Here is an 18933-nt window from a genome sequence, read left to right as displayed (position 1 = left end):
GCTGGCCGGGGTGTGGGGGGCTGGGGAGGTCCCCCCAGAGAGGCGCCTGCCTCACCACCATTTGTCGCCCCACCAGGCCTCTTCACCCTCCTGGTGGAAGATTTCGGTAAGAGCCTCTCCTACCCGCCGGACCCCGGCTGTGGGGACCCACTCTCCCGCCCTCGCTGCATGGCCCGGAGCTGCCCTTCCCGACTTCTTTTCTTCCCTGACCGCAGGTGTCAAAGGGGTGCAAGTGGAGGAGATCTATGACCTTCAGAGCAAGTGCCAGGGGTGAGTGGCTTGGCGGCAGGACCGCCTTTCACGCCTCGAGGCCTAGAGGTGTCCCTCAAGGCGGGTGGTGACCGGAACCCCACGTTATAAAGTCTAACCTAAGGAAGCAACCCTCCTCTTGGGGTGCCCTCCCGATCAAGCTGGTGTTTTTGTTTTCTCCCGTCTCCCCTCATCACTTCCCTTTACGCAGTGGCACCTCCCCCAGTCGGTAAAAATTCCAGCCATCCTTTGGAATACAGTTGAGCTGCTTTTTCTGGTCTGGAGCAGGAAACCAGGCCCTTCTCTAGACCCAGATCACACCTGCCTTTTGAGCAGCTGTCATTATTATTATTATTTTTAAAATTTTATTAGGTTATTACATATGTGTCCTTATCCCCACCTTACCCCCCAGCCCCCCACCCTCATGCCCTCACCCCCCTGTTGTCTGTGTCCATTGGTTAGGCCTATAGGCTTGCATAGAAGTCCTTTAGTTGATGAGCAGCTGTCGTTATTAACGACAGCTTTAATGTGCCCGGTGTGCCGGTGCCTTTCATCTCCACCCAAGGCCATTGTATAGATTGGTTGGCACCTGCGAGGCCCTCCTGGTGACCAACCTCAGGGTCTCGTTTTGGCGTGGAGGAGCTGCTGTGGTGACTGAATTGAGAAGCCTGCTTGTATTTCCCCGCAAAGGAGGGGCTCATGTTTTCTTCCATGTCTGCATTGGACTCAGGCCTTGGGCTTCGCCAGTGAGAATTAGTGTTTCAGTTCCTCATCAGAGTTTTTGTTCTCACCTTAACTTCTCTTCCTACCCTGCCCTGGGCCTTTGGCTCCAGCTTTTCTTCTCTTATCCCAGAACCATAAACTTCCTGAGGACACTGGTGGGCTCCTGGAGAACCACGGCCAGAAGCCGAAGCTTAGCCTGCCTGTGGCGGGGCTCTGGGGTGTGAGGGCTCAGGGCCACGTTGGGCAGTGCTGGGGAGAGCCAGGAGAAAGGCGGGGTTGCAGGAAGGGCACCTGAGCGAGAACACGGTGCAGGGGAACAGGGGGAGAGAAAAAGGGGGGGTGGTACTGGTTTCCTCCCCCAACTTGGCTGGTTTAGCTCTGCTCCTTACTTTCCCCAGCCCCGTGTATGGATTCATTTTCCTGTTCAAATGGATCGAAGAGCGCCGATCCCGTCGCAAGGTCTCTACCTTGGTGGATGATACATCTGTGATTGATGACGATATTGTGAATAATATGTTTTTTGCCCACCAGGTGTGCTGGGCTCTGTGTTCTGTCTGGAGGGTGGGATGCTGCTATTGTCTTTGCTTGGGAAGTGGGAGAAGGCAGGAGGAAGAGATAGGCAGATACTAAGGGTGGTGGTTATAGAAGTCCCTTGGCAGAAGGCACTGAGCTCTTATTCATTAAAAAAGGGAGCCTCTTTAGAGCAGGGTGGGATTGGAATCTACTTTCCATGTCCCCAGACACCTGATGGGTATTTAGTTAAGTGAACAAACATTGGGCAAAGATGAGGGTTGTTGTCCAGATACGACTGTCCCTCTCTGGGTTCCCATTCCTGATGAATGTGGGCTTCAATTGAGGGATGCTGTGCATGAGTGACTGTTCTTGGTTTCACAGCTGATCCCCAACTCTTGTGCGACTCATGCCCTGCTGAGCGTGCTCCTGAACTGCAGCAATGTGGACCTGGGGCCCACCCTGAGTCGCATGAAGGACTTCACCAAAGGCTTCAGCCCTGAGGTATGCCATAGTGCCTTAATCCTGGCTCACGGCTGGTGGAACACATCTGACCTCCAGGGCCGCTGGCAATGCCACTATATGGCACTGTGAGGCTTTTTATTTTTCACATCATTTACATTACATTTGACTCTTAATTGTGGAAGGCAGTTGATTTTAGGCCCAATTGTCAGGAAAGGAGACAAACCTAGGGAAGAAAGGAGCATTGCTTAAGTGACACCATTTTAGGACTTTGTTGGCATTTTGCAGGCCACATTGCTCCCAGTGTCCGCTTATTACTGTGCAAGGCCATTAGAGCCCATCTACTGGGGGCTCCAGAGCTCTCTTCTGCCCTTGGGAGAGTCTATCTGTGCTTCTTCAGCTGACTGGAACACCTCCAGGCCTGCACATGTAAGCTCTGGTTTCCTTCCAGAGGCTCAGCTGAGAAGCTGTTCTGATGTGGTCTCATTTTCTTCCCTCTAGAGCAAAGGATATGCGATTGGCAATGCCCCGGAGTTGGCCAAGGCACATAATAGCCATGCCAGGTGTGTGGGAGCTGTGGGAGCTGTTGGGGGTGGAGGTAAGGAAGGCTCTCCCATTCGGGGCCCTGACTGTGTCCTTCCCCAGGCCCGAGCCACGCCACCTCCCTGAGAAGCAGAACGGCCTTAGTGCAGTGCGGACCATGGAGGCATTCCACTTTGTCAGCTATGTGCCTATCACAGGCCGGCTTTTTGAACTGGATGGGCTCAAGGTCTACCCCATTGACCATGGTAAGCACTCTGAGCTGGGGGCCCTTTGGGTTTCTCTGCTTAACTCTTAAGGAGTTGGGGTCCAGGGTTGTCAGGTGCTTGGGACTCAGTAGGGGGTTGGGGGGGTGGGTATTCAGGACATCTGGCTTTGGCCACATGACACCCTGCACTGCATTGCCTGATTAGCCCCTGACTCCCTGACTCAACTACTCTCCATCCTCCCTCCCATTCTTGGCTTGCCCAAACTCTGGGCTTCCCACCTGCTGACTCCTTGTCTTCGTGTTCCTTAGGGCCCTGGGGTGAGGATGAGGAATGGACAGACAAGGCCCGGCGGGTCATCATGGAGCGTATCGGCCTCGCCACTGCAGGGTAAGGGTCCTGTGCCTGCCCTACCCTCTGGAGCTGTGCCCTCATTGGGAGGGGCACAGAAAAGGGAACCAAGGCAGAGAAGCCAGGTGATTTGTTCCATGGTGAATCTGGCAGGATCTGGCTTGAATCTTGGGCTCCAACTCATTGCTCTATGGCCTGGTTTGGGAAGGGGCAGGACTTGGAGCCCTAGGGGGTCCAGGTATGCTGGCTCACTTCCTGCCAGGCCTCTCATACCGCTTGTTGGAAGGCACCAGCTCAGGTGCCTGGTATGCATGGTCAGCTGCTGCCTATCTGTTGGGGTGGGGCCTATACCCATGGCTGCAGGTGTGACTTCAGGGAGCCCTGCCAGGATATCTGCCTCAATGGTGGGCTGGGGTGGGAGCTGCTCTCACAGCTGCAGCTGTGACTGCAGGGAGCCCTACCATGACATCCGCTTCAACCTGATGGCGGTGGTGCCCGACCGCAGGATCAAGTATGAGGCCAGGCTGCATGTCCTCAAGGTGAACCGTCAGATAATACTGGAGGCCCTGCAGCAGGTGGGTACTTTCCTGCCCGGTCCCTGCCCAGCCATTTTCTCCTTCCCCTCACTGGGGCATCTGTCTATGATTCCCAAATCATCATGGATCTGGGCTTCAACTAACCACTCCTCTCCTTTGAGCCCTTTTTGGGAAAGGGGGGCCTGCGGTGGGGAAGGAAAGTAGTTTCTAAAAGGAGGTTTGGGTTTGACTTGTATTTCCTGTGAGGGAGTCGGGAGAGCCACGGCCCTAGCTCTCCGCGGTAGAGGCGGGGCTGCCTTCTCTTCTGAGCCTGGCTTCTCTTTTTAGGTGATCAGGGTAACGCAACCAGAGCTGATTCAGACCCACAAGGCTCAAGAGACACAGCTGTCTGAGGAGTCCAAACCAGCCAGTAGCAAGTCCCCCGTGACTCTGGAGGCGAGCAGGGGCCCAGTGTCCTCTGAGGGCACCCACACAGGTACTAGGGGTCTTAGGGCCTCTCATGGGCCTCAGAGTGACCCCTCATAGCTTGACCTGGAAGACCTGAAGGCACTTGGGCAGTGATTCAGACACTGCTACGGAAGGCCTGAAGCCCAGTGCTTGCATCCCTCTCCCGTCCGAACATGGAGGGAGAGCAGTTTTCCCTAAGGAAAGGCGTCTGTAAAGGGCTGCCATTACCACAGGCCCCTGCACCTTTCCTGTAATGCATATTCCCTTTCTGGTTTTCTTCAAGGCTTTCTTTCTTTCTGCCTCCCTTTGTTTTTCCATCTTGTTCTCTTGTCATGCTGTGGGCCCATGACTGACTTCCATCCCACCAGCTGGCTCAGCTGTCACAGGACTGGGGAGACAGCGGGCTGGGGACAGCTTTTTTTGAGAATCTGGCTGAAGGTCCTGCCTGTGCTTCTCTCAGACGGTGTGGAGGAGGTGGCTGGTTCATGCCCACAAGCCCTGACCCACAGCCCTCCCAGCAAACCCAAGCTGGTGGTGAAACCTTCAGGGAGCAGCCTCAATGGTGTTCCCCCCAACCCCACTCCCATCGTCCAGCGGCTGCCAGCTTTTCTGGACAATCACAACTATGCCAAGTCCCCCATGCAGGTGAGCTGGGCGTGCCCCACAGGAGTCCCTCCAGGATTCTTGCGAGAGGCTGCCGTGGGAGTGTCCTCAGGTGGTTCTTTGGTGTCCAGCCCCCACCTGGGCCTGGTTCCTCTGTCTGATGCTCAGAAGCACCCACAAAGGCAGGGGCTTAGGCAGAGAGAGCTCCGATGACTTTGAATCCAGCCACACAGTTACGGGGCTAAACGTTTTGGTCATGTTCCTTGGTACAATTCTGTGGGTTGGATTCTGCTGCAAAATGAAGGCACAACTCTCTCTCTAAAGCCCTGTGTAGGCAGGTAGTGGGGGTGGGCAGCAGCTTTTCCCAGAACCAGGGCTGGGCTCGGACACCTGGAGGTGTTCTGGACTTGATCTGAGAGCCATTCCGGCTTTCTGGCTGTGAATGTGATGCCGAGCCTGGGCTGACTGACGCCTGCTCATGGCTACCCTGGGTTTTGCCTCAGGAGGAGGAAGACCTGGCAGCAGGTGTGGGCCGTAGCCGAGTTCCAGTTCGCCCACCCCAGCAGTACTCGGATGACGAGGACGACTATGAGGATGAGGAGGAGGAGGATGTGCAGAACACCAACCCCGCCATCAGGTCAGCTCAGCTCTAGGCTGGAGGCTCCGAGTGCTGCGGATCTTATCTGGACTATTTCAGTGTGTATCTGAGAATGCCCTTCAGCAGATGGATAATACTGAGCACCTGCTGAATACAGGGTCCCTGTGCGGGGCGGGGCACGGGGGGGCGCTGCCATGAAGGGGCTGATTGCAGGTCCCAAGAAACTTTGGGAGGGATGGGGGGAGAGCTGAGCACATTTAACCAGACATCAAAATATGTTCTGTTGGGAGGTGGCCTTTTGGTTAGGTTTTGGAAGAAGAATTGGGTGAAATGGAAAGTGGAGATGGGGTAGGGGTAGCTTTTCTGGAAGACATGGCATTGGCAAAAGGCCAGCAGCTGAAGTAGAGAAGGTGTGCTTTGAGGACACCTGGCTGTAGCTGTCAGAGCTTAGGGTGCCAGGCTTGGCATGGCTGGGTCAGGCTGCTTGGCATGAGGAGCTGCAGGGTCAGTCCCTGGATGCCAGGGTGTGTGCAGACAGTTCTAGGCATTGCTGGGTGTGTGATCATCTGACCCAAATCCCTTGGCTCATGTCTCATTGGGCCCCACAGGTACAAGCGAAAGGGGCCAGGAAAGCCAGGGCCATTGAGTGGCTCCGGGGAAGGGCAACTGTCGGTGCTGCAGCCCAACACTATCAATGTCTTGGCCGAGAAGCTCAAAGAGTCCCAGAAAGATCTCTCGATCCCCCTGTCCATCAAGACCAGCAGCGGCGCTGGAAGTCCGGCTGTGGCAGTACCCATGCACTCGCAGCCCTCGCCCACCCCCAGCAATGAGAGCACAGACACAGCCTCTGAGATTGGCAGCGCTTTCAACTCACCACTGCGCTCACCCATTCGCTCGGCCAACCCCACACGGCCCTCCAGCCCTGTCACCTCTCACATCTCCAAGGTGCTTTTTGGAGAGGATGACAGCCTGCTCCGTGTTGACTGTATACGCTACAATCGTGCTGTACGTGACCTGGGTCCTGTCATCAGCACAGGCCTGCTTCACTTGGCTGAGGATGGTGTGCTGAGTCCCCTGGCACTGACAGGTGGGCCTCATGCTGACTCACTGGCCACTTGGTGTACCAGGGATGGAAGAGGGAGGTAGCCAAGTGACCACCAAGTGTCCTGCACTCTGATGGGTCTTCTCATGTCTTCTTTTCCCAGAGGGTGGGAAGGGTTCCTCGCCCTCCAGCAGACCAAGCCAGGGTAGCCAGGGGTCCGGCAGCCCAGAGGAGAAGGAGGTGGTGGAAGCTGCAGATGGCAGAGAGAAGTCTGGGCTGGCCAGGTCTGGTGAGCCCTTGAGTGGGGAGAAGTACTCACCCAAGGTGAGCCCCTGCAGTTTTCTAACCCTGGCAGAGGGAAGGGCCTGGGGGCTGCTGCCTAGAGCTGGGTTCTTGATTGGAGTTTTGGTGGGGAGGTTGGTGGCTGTGAAGCCTGTCTGGGTTGGGTAGTAGAAGAAGCCTCGGTCAGCTCCAGGCACTCTGGTGCTTATCCTTGCCTCTCGCTGCTTCCTGGTAGTGTGGCTTTGGTGCTGGCGCCAGCCTCCCTCATAGGTGCAATGCTGGGTTTTGGCAGGAGCTGTTGGCACTGCTGAAGTGTGTGGAGGCTGAGATTTCAAACTATGAGGCTTGCCTCAAGGAAGAAGTGGAGAAGAGGAAGAAGTTCAAGGTGGGTAATTTCTCCAGCTGCCTGGTCCTCTGTCCATGACTGTTTTCCTGGAGGTGCGACTTCTTGAGGTCAGCTGGTGGCAGCTCTGGGGAGATGCCGCAGTGCCCTCCTCCTTTTCTCCCACAGATTGACGACCAGAGGAGGACACACAACTATGACGAGTTCATCTGCACGTTCATCTCCATGCTAGCTCAAGAAGGTGGGGGTACTCACTATTGCGTCTTACCTGGCATACCCTGCTGAGGGCCATGTTCCTCAGGTCCCCCCTCCCCCAGGCCTCTGCTGGGGATTGAGCAGGCGGTGGGTCTCAGGGAGGCCCATAAGACCCTCTGCTCTTGGCCTGAGTCTGTGGCCTATTGAGCAGGTGGCTGCTAAGCATCCAGCCACCTGCTCAAGGGCCTTTGCCTCTCTGCAGGGATGCTGGCCAACCTGGTGGAGCAGAACATCTCGGTGCGGCGGCGCCAAGGGGTCAGCATTGGCCGGCTCCACAAGCAGCGGAAGCCTGACCGGCGGAAACGTTCACGCCCCTACAAGGCCAAGCGCCAATGAGGATGCTGGCCCCCAACTCTGCAGCCTGCTCTTGCCTGTGGCCTCACCAGGGCCCCTTCCCTGCCCCACTCCCCCTTCCCAGTATTACTGAATAGTTCCAGCCAGAGAGCTCAGACCCTGGAAAGGGAAGCCAGGCCGGGATTCCCTGCATTGTACTCGGGTAGGTTAAGCCCATAGTGCTCAGGAAGCAGCAGCTGGAGCTGGGAAAGCGAGGTGCTGCAGCTTTCTTCACAGCCGGCTGTGGGACTGCAGGACCTGGCCTTTCTGCCTGGGCAGCAGAATATATATTTTACCTACAGAGACGTCTATTTTTCTGGGCTCTGGCCCATTTTGCCACCATTGTGTTGACATAGCCGGCTTCCTGACTCTGCTTTCTCTCCTAACAATTGCCATCCTGGTCGGGCCTGGGTGGCTTGGGCCTGCTGCTCTAGCTGTAGCAGCCAATTGTCTCTTGTAAGGAAGCCAGGTCTGCTCTTCATTCCTCCTGGGAGAGCTCCAAACTCAGGGACCTGGCTTCTGGGCTAGGTTGGGAGTGGGGTGTCCCAGAGGGGGTGAGGGGAGCAACCTGCTAGGGTCCCATGGCCTGAGCAGAGAGGAGGGTTTGAGCTGTTTGGTGGTTTGGTCCCTTCCTGGCTCTAGTCGGGCTTGTCAAGTCCGCTCTCCACAGCAGGGCTCTGGGGCTCTTTGCCTTCAGTGTTGTGGCCCTGGCACTGGGCCTGCCTTGGACTCCTGGGCTCCGTCCTGGAGCCTGGGGCTCAGAGGAGCCCCTGCCCAGCCCCTCAGTATTACCACGTTTCCCTCCTGGTAGCAGAGACAGGGCTGCTTGCAGGAGACTGGCACCCCTTAGCTCTCCCTGCCACACCAGCTTCCTCAGCCTTTGCAAGGCACTCAGGGTGGGGACTGCAGGACCATGACAACCATTTGGAAACCATATGTTCCCGGAGGGCCTGATGCCAAGGGGTAACGGGCCCAGAACTGCCTCTGGAGCTCAGCCCCCAAACATAGCCCCATACCTTCTGACAGATGGCTTTGAAAGAGATCCAAGGAGGCCCCTTATCTGTACATAGTGATCTGGGAGAGGGGTGGGGAACAGCTGGCAGCCCTGGCAGTTGTCTCTGCACTGAGCATAGCCTGACCCCTCAACCCCTTCCCTTGTAAATATTGGATCACTGAGTGAATAAAACTCTCCTAAAGAAATGAACCTTCCTGTGGTTGCTGGCTTGAGGTTTGTAGGCTAGGTGGAGGTGGGAGTGGGGAGCTAACCAGGCCTGGCCCAAGGTTCAAAGACCAAGGTGAGAAATATGCATTCTTGGGTATTCAGCTTTCTGGGGCAGAGATTTTTGGGACCTAGGCCTGGAATTCAGGACCTGAGCTGAGGAGGGGCCTCAGGGGGGTGTGGAACCTGAAGAGTTGTGTTAAAGCTGCACTTTGGGAGGAGAAGGCCATGCCAAAACTTTCACGAGATCTGACAGCTTTGCCACCTGGAGAGATGCTGGGGTTCTGGGCTGAAGCAGGGCTGCCTCTAGTCCTGCTGGGCGTGCTCTCGTTGGAGGAGCTCTGGGATCTTGGAGGGGTCCCCTCTCTTGTTGCACCTGGACAGGTCCAGCAGGTCAAAGTTGCTACCTCTGCCACCTCTTCCCCTTGCTAACCACATTCTCTTGAGGCTGCTGTAACCTCTTATCCCCACTGTTGCCCTGGTAGTGAGTCCTACAGAAGGGGCCTGATGTAAGCAGGTAAGGCTCAGTTGGACTGCTTAGAAAACTCAAAAACTTAAATTTAATGGTCCCCACCCTTTTACCCAAGCCTAGTAGTCCAGGGCACAGATGAGGGCTACGCCACGCTTTATCCAGTGTCGCTGAGGCTGGTCGGAGGGGATCTCCACAGCAATGACGTAGTTGGTGGAGTGGCCTGTGGTTGAGAGTGTTCCTGGAACAGGCAACGGGGGGGGGGAGGGTTAAGTTAGAGAAGGGATAGGTAAAGGCAATGGACTTGGCAGATGTGGGGACAAGGAAGGAATCCTGGCCCAAGGGCAGCCTGCTCAGTGATGGTCTGGACAAGGCTCAGGCCTGTCCAGGGTTAATGCACTGACTGAGGACACGCAGTAATGGGAGAATTGACGCCATCACTCATTTCCTGTTGGACTCGGCCCAGGCCCATCCCTCCTCTCCAGGCCTCAGTTACCCCCTCTGAACCTCCACTGTCAGGCTAGGGCTCCCAGGACCCACGGTGGATCTGCTGAGGGAGGCAACAAGATGGTGACCTCAGGGGCCACCATAGACCGAGCCAGCTGCTGGGCACCTGCTGCTGCCAGGCTCTGTCCTGCCTGGTTGGTCTTAGGACTGCTGGCTGACCTCTTGGCCATCTTGTTCAGCTAACCTGGATCAGCCTAACTGGCCTGAGCTGGCCCAGGCCTGGGCCCCCACCTGTGGTGTAGGCTCCCTGCCCTGGGCCTCATACCAGCACGGGTTAGCGTCTTGTAGATGGGGCACAGGTAGAAGGCCTGGTCCTGAACCTGGCGGTTGGACACAGGTAGGAGCCAGATAACAGCCATCTCTGTGTATAGCTCCTTGGGTCGAGACTCGGCCAGCTGGAAATCCGTGGGGTCCCAGCGGGCACCTTCCAGGAACAGTCCGTGGATGTAGCACCCCTCTTCAGGCTTTTGCTTGAGCTCTGACACTGACTGGCGCAATACCTATGGTGGGCACACAGATATGCCCCACACATATAAACACCCAGAATCTGGGTTAGAATTTGGGTCCAGAGGCACAAACTCCCTCCTGAGCTTTGCCTACCTGCCCATCACACCCACCATTTTACCTGGTAGCCTGCAGTCTATGTCCTGCCCCTTGTGATTCCCCTGGGCTCATGGCCTCTTCTGGCCTGGCTCTCCTTTCCCCCCAACCCCTGCTCAGGGGTCCTCTGACTCTTGAGGTCAGCCAGCTGTGGCCTTAGGCTCCCCTGGTCTGGGCTGTACCCCAACTTGTCACCTGACCTGGCCCTAACTGTATCCAGACCTTGAAATCGAAGGAGATGGTGTCAATTGAGATGACAGACTTGCGGGCAAAGTTCTGCAGGGTGCCTGTCAGGAAAGCCTGGGGGAAGAAGAATCCACTGATCCAGAAAACAGCTGGGATGCCCTCTTTGATCCAGGTGTGTATGAAGTCGAGGCGCTGCAGCAGATCCTGGACCCATGAGGATAGTGGCTTGAGTGATGGATAGGCCTTGGCATTCCAAAGCTCGGGCACAGTGTTGTTGTACAGGCTGGCAGCCATCAGTTCCAGCTCCAAGGACATCACCACCAGCCCCTTGAGTGCCTTGAGCAGATCTTGCAGCGACTGTGTGATCACCTGCATCAGCCGGTTGTACCTATGGGCCAGTGGCAAGGAGGCAGGCAGTGGGCCAGGGCCCTCTAGCAGCATCTATACTCCCCAGTTGTGGGCCATAGGCAACCGCCCCCCGCAAAACAATGGCTGAATACAGAGGCCACAGCATAGGGCTGGTTGGGTAGCCTGGGTACCAATCCCAGCTCTGATTCTTAGCAAATATGTGACCTTAGTTCACTTAACCTTTTTGGGTCTTGGCTTACTCATTTGTAAAATGGGATAATAAAACTGTGGCTGAGTTAGAGGATGGATTTATTGCACTTGGTATGGCATCTGGCCCATAGTACCTCTTCCTGTCATGTCTCTACAGCCCAGTGGTCCACTGACTCAGGGCTGGAGGTGGTGGGGGATTACCGAATGACCTCCTGTATTAGCACCGTATTCATTGACTCCTCATATAGCACGGGGTACGTGGTCATCACAAACTGTAAGTTGATGGGCTCAGGTATCTGGAGTAGAATGTTCATGGCCACACCTTCCACTATCTGTGGGGCAAAGACATAGTGGGGGTCAGGGCTGGCTCCCACAACCCTTGTACGATTCCACATGCACAGAGTTCCATCCCCCAAAGGAGCAGGCAGCGTGGTGGGTGGGAGATTAGCCCTGCCCAAACCTTGGGCCCTTTCCCTCCCACTGTCACCCACCTCCTCTCTGCCCTGACCGCCCACAGAGGATGATTTGGGTTGCAGCTGTATGATAGCACCAAGCAGAGCGAAAGTCTCATTTTGGGCAAATGTGATGTTGGCGTTGTCATGCAGGCCAAAGATCTCAGGCATGTCGTTGAGAGGAAGGCCTTTGATATAGGAGAGGTAGCCCTGGGGGATAGGAAGGCACAACAGCTGAAGCCCCGCTGTGGTGGCCCTCCAACTGAGCACAGCCCCCACCCATCACCCTGGTTGTAACCCTATTATTTTTGGGACTCCAAGGCCCGAGGCATCATGTGGGTGGCTCCTTCTCACTGCCATCCAGCTCCCAGCTCCTTCATTTGGCTGCTCAAACCTGTCACCCTCCCTCCTTTGTACTGATGACCCACACTCGGGAGTGCCTGACCCAGCCCCCGAACGCTCCTCACACACCTTAGCCAAAGCAGGGTTTCCTCAGGGAGCCTCCCTGACTGCGTTGGGTTGGATTGCCCCTGCCTCACTGAGTGCTCCCAGGCACTGGTGACTGTCTTTGTGGGATGGATTAGTCAATGAGAAGGAGCTAGTGTAGGGCAGGCGCCACAACTCCTCTCACCCCGCACTCAGGTGTCCACAGTACCCTAGAACCCAGGCCATGCTCACGTTGAGGTCGTAGGTGGGTTGGATCTGGTGGTAGATGCCTGAGTCGCTGTAGATGTGCTCGGGGAGGAGCACTTCGGGGTTGTAGAAGTCCTCCAGGATGTTCATGATGCAGCGGCGGTCCCAGTCATCCGTGACACGGCCCCCATAGTTGATCTCCCCTGCCGTGTACTTGAGGACCTATGCAGTGGGTGGGTGAGAGGGCGCCACGGGCGCCTGGCCCCCTGCCCCCAGCCTGTCCCCAGCCCACCTTGTAGGGGATGTCCTCATACTCATCCAGGAACATCTTGAGCTGGCTGATGCAGATGCGCAGGTCCCCGTCCGTGAACTCATAGGGGATGTTGAAGCCCAGGGGCCCAAACTTGCGGCGCTCCAGAGCATTGCCATGGAAAAGGCACAGGGACAGCAGCAGGGACTTGAACTCCATCGCCTGTGAGAGGTGAGGGGCGGGGACGTGAGGGGTGAGGATCAGGGCAGATAGGCAGGGCATTACCAAGTGTGCCTCACCTTGTGACAGGAATTGAGGAAGTCATCACTGAGGCTGCTGTAGGACTTGAGCAGGTTGGCCTTAACGCCACGCGGTGGCTCGATGGTCATCTTGGAGCCATTCTGCAGGATGGACACTGGGAACTTGTTGCTGGGCAGGCTGGTCAGCCACAGGCGGAAGTCCCGGTGCACCTGGTGGCCATGTTCCACATGAGCATTAGGACCCTGACCTGGTGGCTTCCCCAATACCAGGCTTCCTCCTACCCAGGGACCATGGGCCACCCCACCCTCTAGGTGGGCCAGGCCAGACTGCATGAACCACGGGTTAAGAATATGAGCTTTGGCAAGTCCCAGGGTCACTGGTTTGTCCTGGGTGGCTTTGTGCGAGTCACATCACCACTGGTAATGTGAACTGGGTGAGCCACTGGGAAGACTAATGCAATCAATGCATGTTCCATCTGTCGGTTCCCAAGCACTCCCTGTGTGCCTGAGCGTTTTGTGGGAACCATCGCATTTAGCTTCACAGTCTGGGTAGACACTCAGTACTCCCTCAGCAGAGGAGGCTGGTGCACCTTGTCGGGATTGATGTGTTCAATGAGGCGCTCGAGGGCTGGCATCCAGCTGGGGGCCAGGTGGCAGTTCTGGAAGAAGACCCACTTGCCCCTCTCTATGGAGCTGCGCATCATGGCTTCTGCCAGAGGGCCCTGTGGGGGTGGGACTGCTGAGTGGTGGGACCAGCTGGCCTGGCCCCTCCTCACCCTCCTTGTCCCACTCCTACCTGGCCCTGGCCCAGGGAGATGGCAGAGAGCTTCTTGGAGAATTTCATCTCTTCAGCAAACTTGTACAAGTCGGCCGCAGGGTCAGTGCCAGGCGACAGAACAAAGATGAGGGGTGTGGTGGAGTTGGAGTCTTTGAACACCACTGACAGGTTGGCTGTCTGCAGGGCAGGGAGAGATGCTGGGGCTAAGAGGGCACAGGGACCTGGGCAAGGGAGGGCAATCTCAGGGCTTCCCGAGAGTTCCCAGGAGGGCTGATGAGTGGGGCCTGGAGGGGTAGGGCTAGGAGTATTGACTGACCAAGGCTGCAAAGTGGTCTGTCCAGCTGCAGCGAGGCCCCTGGCCCCCAAGGTGGGGGTTAGCTAGTGGTACTTACCTGGGGTTCAATGAAGCGTGGCTCCAGGTTGGCAGCCACAAAGTCCTGCATGGCGTTGGTAACCTTGTCTCCACGCAGGCAGCGCAGGACCAGCAGCTTCTGGAACTGGTCCAGGTACTTGTCCCAGGTGCCAGGCAATGGCTCCCTGCAATAGTGCCCATATCTCCCTGAATGTTGACCTGTGGGAGGGCACTGGCCACAGAGACTCTGCTGGCTGGATGACAGAGGAGATGGGGGTGTCTGGAGATATGTGGCCAGGGGCATGAAAGAGATGTGGCTACAGCCGCAGGGCAACCTTGGGTTGCTCCTGTCTCTGGGGTCTCACCCCCTCGATGTGCTCACCCCGCCATGCTTTGGGGCCCAGCTCACCGGTGGGGCTCAGGGCTGTCGAAGATAGCCCGGAATTCTGAGAGGTATTCCACAAAGTCAGTGGCGAAGGAGGAGAAGGCTTGCAGGTTCGAGAGTGCCAGGATGTCTCGCCAGGCCCGGTCTGACAGCCAATCCACTGCAGGGTTCTCAGTTGTGGCCTGGATGGAACCCCCGGACAGGAGGTAGCGCCACTCGCTCTGGCAGGGGACAGGGGGATGCTAGTGCCAGGCCCTGTGTGAGCCCACCCAGTACACAGTGAGGGTTGAGCAGTGGTGGCTGTTACTCTCATTAACTTGGCTGTGCTTTCCAACACATCATGAAGTACCTGGGGCTCCTGAGGACATGAGCTGGGAGGCCCAGGCCTGCCTCTGTGCCCACCAGCACACTCAAGGCTCTGAGAGACAAGCTCACAGAACTCTTGGGCCACAACTAACCCAGGGTCTCTGGCTGTTTTTAAGCAAGGAACCGTGCTTCTGCCCCTCTGTCCCTTTGCTCTTGCTGTGCCTCCATGCCTGGCCTTTCCTTCCACCCTGTTCTCCCAGGCCCGACGACAGGGCAACAACTGCTCAGACAGTCTGTCCTGGCCCACTGGCCCACTGGCCCACCCGGCTGCCTCTCTACTCATGCACCTGATCGATCTTGTCTGCGTTCATCATGATGCGGGCACACAGCAGGAAGGCGAACATCAGCTTGTGCTTCTCAAAAAGGCTGCGGCAGACGTTGCTGTAGAGGCTGTAGGTCAGGTAGCGATTGATGTTGGCGATGCGCTTCTTCAGGTTGTCTGCAGGGTAGAGAGGTGATGCAGCAAGAGCCTGGGGTCCAGCCCAGCTAGTCTCCCAGGAGCCATGGCAGTCCGAGCCTCCCCTGGAGGCATTTGGAGTTCCCAGCAAAAGGGCTCCGAGGAGGGTAGGGAGGGGGCTGTGTTCATATGTCGAATGTGTCTGAGATGAGAGCATGTGCAAGTGACTACGGGTGTGAGTTTGTGTCTGTGCCCACTGTGCAAATGTGTTCACGGGTCCCATCTGTGCCAGGGTGCATGTGTGCCAGGGCTACCTGCCCTCTCTGAGTTGGCGATGCCTGAGAGGAAGATGTTGAGAAACCACTCAAGGGAGTACTGGTACATGGGGTCCACGTTGGCCAGGTCAGACACACAGAAGAAGAGGATCTGGGTGCGGACGGCCACAGGTATGTACTCCATGCGCGTGAGATCGATGTCCTTCTCTGTCTGCTCTGCAATCCTGACCTTGGCCTGGGGGTCAGAGGAGGGGCCTAGTCAGACCCAGGTAGGCTGGGAAAGAGCAGCAGGTAGAGGTGGGTGGGAACAGGGGCCCAGCCTGGGGCAGGTGGGGAGAGGCAGGCAGGGTGGGGAGAGGCAGGCAGGGTGGGCAGGCAGTGGTCCACCTGGATCTCCGCAGCCTTCATTTTGGAAGCCTCCAGCACCTTGATGAGCTCCATGTCATCCACTGGGTTACCCTCAGAGGAGCTGAGCCGGTACAGGATCTGGTCTTCTATGTCCTTCAGCTCCTGGCGCATCTTGGCATTACTGATAATCAGCTGGTTCTTGGCTTCCTCCAGGTCGGGTCGCTCCTCAGCCACTACCTGGCCTAGCAACTGGTCCTCTAGGCCACTGGCAGGGGCGGGGAACACCCTGTCTGTGATACCTGGTGGCCCCGTGGCAGCCCCCTGTCTATCTGTGCTCCTGGGTTCCAAGAGCAGAGTCCCCTGCTGGTATCAGCCTGGGAGGCCTAACCTGTCTCAGGCTGCAGATATAATGCCAAGCCTGTTTTTAAAGTGATCAGTTCCCAGAGACCTTGGGTGGCAGCCTGGAACCCAGCAGGGGCCAGGCAGTTGGATGTGTGAGCTACTGGGGGTCTCTGAAAAAACTCCCTCTCAGCAGAAAGGGGCTGAAGGTGCCTGGGAGGGACAGGCCTTAAGGGTGTTTCCACCCCCTGTTCTTTGGAGAGGTTCACAGTGACCATTATGCCTCTGGGGTCTGTGGGTGGTCAATGAAGGCCCTAGTGCCTGGCTCATAGCAGCCAGGGCAGGGTACAGGGACCATGAGCGTGCCTGACCCAGGGCTCCAGGACAGGTTGGGCGGTGAGTGCACAAGGGCCTGCAAAGGGCTGAGCTGCAGAGGATGAGACAAGAGCTCTTGAGGGAGGCTGGGGGTAGGGTTTTGACCAGGGATCAGGATGAGTTGGGGGTGGGGGTTTTAGGTGGAAATAGTGCAAATACTATTTGGTGGAAGGGCTAGAAAAGCCTAGAGGAAGCTGGCAGAGCCTATGAGTGGGGGAAAGACCCAATGACTCCCGACCTGAGGGTAGGAGAGGGGCAGCTGGATAGGCCGAGGTGTAGCTGATACTTGGGAGCCTGGGGGCTGGTGGCTTACCTGGGCGACAGGGTGAAATTGATGAGGGTGAGTTTGGTGGTGATCTCGGGTGTGTAGTGTGGGTTGGGCAGCTTGGTGGTAATGTACATCCTGAAGTCCTCGTGGTAGGGGATCACTGTGTCCCCTAGCTTCAGCACTGTGTTCCCCTGCTGCTTGTATGTCTGTGGTGGGCGGGATGGCCACTCGCACCCACCCACACTGCAGGCTTACCTGCTTGAGTAGCACAGGCTCCAGGGCAGGGTCCAGCTCCTCGCCCACATTCTCCAGAAGGCAGGGCTTGCCGAAGCGGATGGCATTCTCCATGCTGCGTAGGAAGTCGCGGTCACTCAGCTTGAACACATCCAGCCCGCTTTCCTTCTCCTGTGGGAATGGGGACAGGGAGGGGTTGTGGGGGCTGAGAGCCACCCTGAGGCTCAGCTACTCCTCTCATGCCTGCTAAGCCTGGTGGGAGGGAGGGGTGGTGGCACCTGGCAGGTAGACTTACCATGTTCTTGATCCATTTGTTGGCCTGGCCCTGAGGGTCGATGAAGTGGGTCCAGCGCTGGGAGAACTGGTTGATGACCCCGTTCTCCACTGACAGCGTGTCGTTGGGGAGGCCAGCGATCTGTGGGGCACCAAGCGCCAGAGTGGGCCGGGGCTCTCCCATGAACAGTGTCAGCTGGGGCAACAGCTACTCCCAACCCCATGCTTGGCTATGCCTGTCCTCTCCTTATTGTGCCCTCTTGGAGGTGAGGGCAGGTGACAGTGTGCTCCTAGGCTAAGTCCCAACACCCTCCTTCACTGGGCTTCTCTGTCCTTTTGCCTACTGAGTTCTCACTCATTGGACCATCGCCACAGAGCCTGCAGCCCATCGGCCTCCCCAGCCCATCCACCTTTGACCTCTGCCTACTGCCTCTTGGTTCTTTCCCTGTGCCTACCTATCCTTAGGGTCTAGCTGAGACCCTCCCTCCAGACACTGCTCCCCCAGCTTCACCCCCACTTTTCAAGCACTCCTTGAATTCTCTGCCCACAGTTAGCTAGCATCTGAGCCACACTGTGCTCAGCTTTCTCCTCTCCTAACTACCACCCTCTTGCTAGGCCTGGGTGGGTTTAGGGGTAGCATCTCTGAGCAGATGAAGGAAAGAGGGTGAGAGAGGCAGGAGGTTCCTGGCCCAGCTTGTACCCTACCACAGGCCCAGCCCAGTCGCTCTAACCAACCCCCTCCCCACGCCCCGGTGGGTACCTGCCACGAGCGGATCTTCACGGGGTTCCCCAGTGTCCCGATGAGCGTAGGCTCGGAGGTGTGTGGGACATTTTGGGCCACGAGCTGCTTGACCCACTCACCGTAGAGCACTGCGCGGTACTGGCCCTGGGGAGATGCCAGACTCAGATCCACCCCAACACGACACCTGTGACACCCTCCCACCTCCCTCCACACCCCAGCACTTAGCAGTTGTACACAGAGGTCAGAGCTCAGACATGGAGCCGGCACCTGCACTCTAGTTCCACTTGGGGTGAATTCCTTGGCCTCCATACACCTCAGCCCCACATTTGTGCAATAGGGGTAAGCATAACAATGCCCACTGTCAGGGCATCTGTGAGGACGGAATGACATGACACAGCAAGCCCAGAAGTGCAAGCTCACACTTCCCACCAGAAGGCCAGCCCCACCAGGGTGGGTTTTCTGGCTCTTTCATGCACTGCTATATCCTCAGTGCCTGGAACAGCACCTGGCTCAGACATGGTGCCTGCTAAGTGCTTGTTGAATGAGTGAGTGAAGAAAGAGCTGCCCACAGGCTGCCCCTCAGGGAGGTGAGGCCTTAAGATGGAGCCTCTTTGGGAGGTGAGGCTGCCCAGGCAGGGTTGGGAGCTCCTTACCGTGAAGGGGCCCAGGTAGGCCACAAAGCCGGCAGCCACCAGCACATCTCCAGAGATGTTGTCAAGCATGTTCTCCAGGTTCTCCACTGTGTCCTGCCAACGCACCTTCTCATCCGACAGGCCGCCAATGAGCTGCAGAGGGAGCCCCATGGGGTGGGCTCTGGGAGGCTAGGCCAGGGGCCTGGGTGTCCCTGCCCGGGGCAGCCCCCAGTTGCTGGGGAGGAGTTGCAGACAGCCATCCTAGGACCCCACCACCACCCAGACCCTTCTAGCCCCTGTACAGGACAGGCCATGTCTACAGGCCCTCTCCGGAGGGGTGTGTGCACCTTGTCAGCTCGGCCCAGCCGCTGCTCACACTGCTCACACTTCAGCTCCAGGTCCTCCTTTTTGGCGACACATTCTCGGTACCTGGCCTGCATCGTGGCGATGCCGTCCTCCACCTCCTGGAGGTGCTGCTTTGCCTCATCCAAGATCTTCTGTGTCACTTCCAGGTCATCCTGGGCCTCCCGCAGGGCTTGCTGCAGGACAGGGCAC

At 57.2% G+C, this 18933-nt stretch overlaps 2 protein-coding genes across 2 annotated transcripts in view; one reads left to right on the top strand and one right to left on the bottom strand.

Moving 5' to 3' along the window:
• Positions 1-24: 24 nt before the first annotated feature.
• Positions 25-8684, top strand: BAP1 (BRCA1 associated protein 1; the record flags this gene model as incomplete). The annotated part of the gene is made up of 16 exons (XM_015569174.1): positions 25-106; positions 216-270; positions 1371-1503; positions 1867-1986; positions 2446-2507; positions 2590-2732; positions 3002-3080; positions 3493-3616; positions 3905-4052; positions 4485-4669; positions 5131-5264; positions 5834-6312; positions 6431-6591; positions 6785-6934; positions 7061-7133; positions 7350-8684. Coding segments are annotated over 16 exons (2262 nt in total), but the record flags the coding sequence as incomplete, so codon positions are not given.
• A 543-nt stretch (positions 8685-9227) lies between these two features.
• DNAH1 (dynein, axonemal, heavy chain 1) overlaps positions 9228-18933 on the bottom strand; it is a 67928-nt gene continuing 58222 nt past the window's right edge. Inside the window, 21 exon segments of the mRNA XM_015569177.1 lie at positions 9228-9409; positions 9941-10175; positions 10498-10849; positions 11221-11351; positions 11511-11681; positions 12150-12326; positions 12397-12576; positions 12654-12824; positions 13205-13336; positions 13411-13569; positions 13785-13929; positions 14154-14350; positions 14783-14934; positions 15207-15402; positions 15555-15780; positions 16543-16703; positions 16753-16902; positions 17027-17146; positions 17765-17890; positions 18400-18699; positions 18702-18917. Coding sequence (XP_015424663.1) covers positions 9288-9409; positions 9941-10175; positions 10498-10849; positions 11221-11351; positions 11511-11681; positions 12150-12326; positions 12397-12576; positions 12654-12824; positions 13205-13336; positions 13411-13569; positions 13785-13929; positions 14154-14350; positions 14783-14934; positions 15207-15402; positions 15555-15780; positions 16543-16703; positions 16753-16902; positions 17027-17146; positions 17765-17890; positions 18400-18699; positions 18702-18917 — 3819 coding nt within the window. The 3' untranslated portion in view covers positions 9228-9287.

The sequence above is a fragment of the Myotis davidii genome, unplaced genomic scaffold, assembly GCF_000327345.1.
Source record: "Myotis davidii unplaced genomic scaffold, ASM32734v1 scaffold725, whole genome shotgun sequence".
Classification (NCBI taxonomy): domain Eukaryota; kingdom Metazoa; phylum Chordata; class Mammalia; order Chiroptera; family Vespertilionidae; genus Myotis; species Myotis davidii.
Note: the sequence above shows the minus strand (reverse complement) of the source record. Positions and strands in the feature narration are given on the sequence as shown.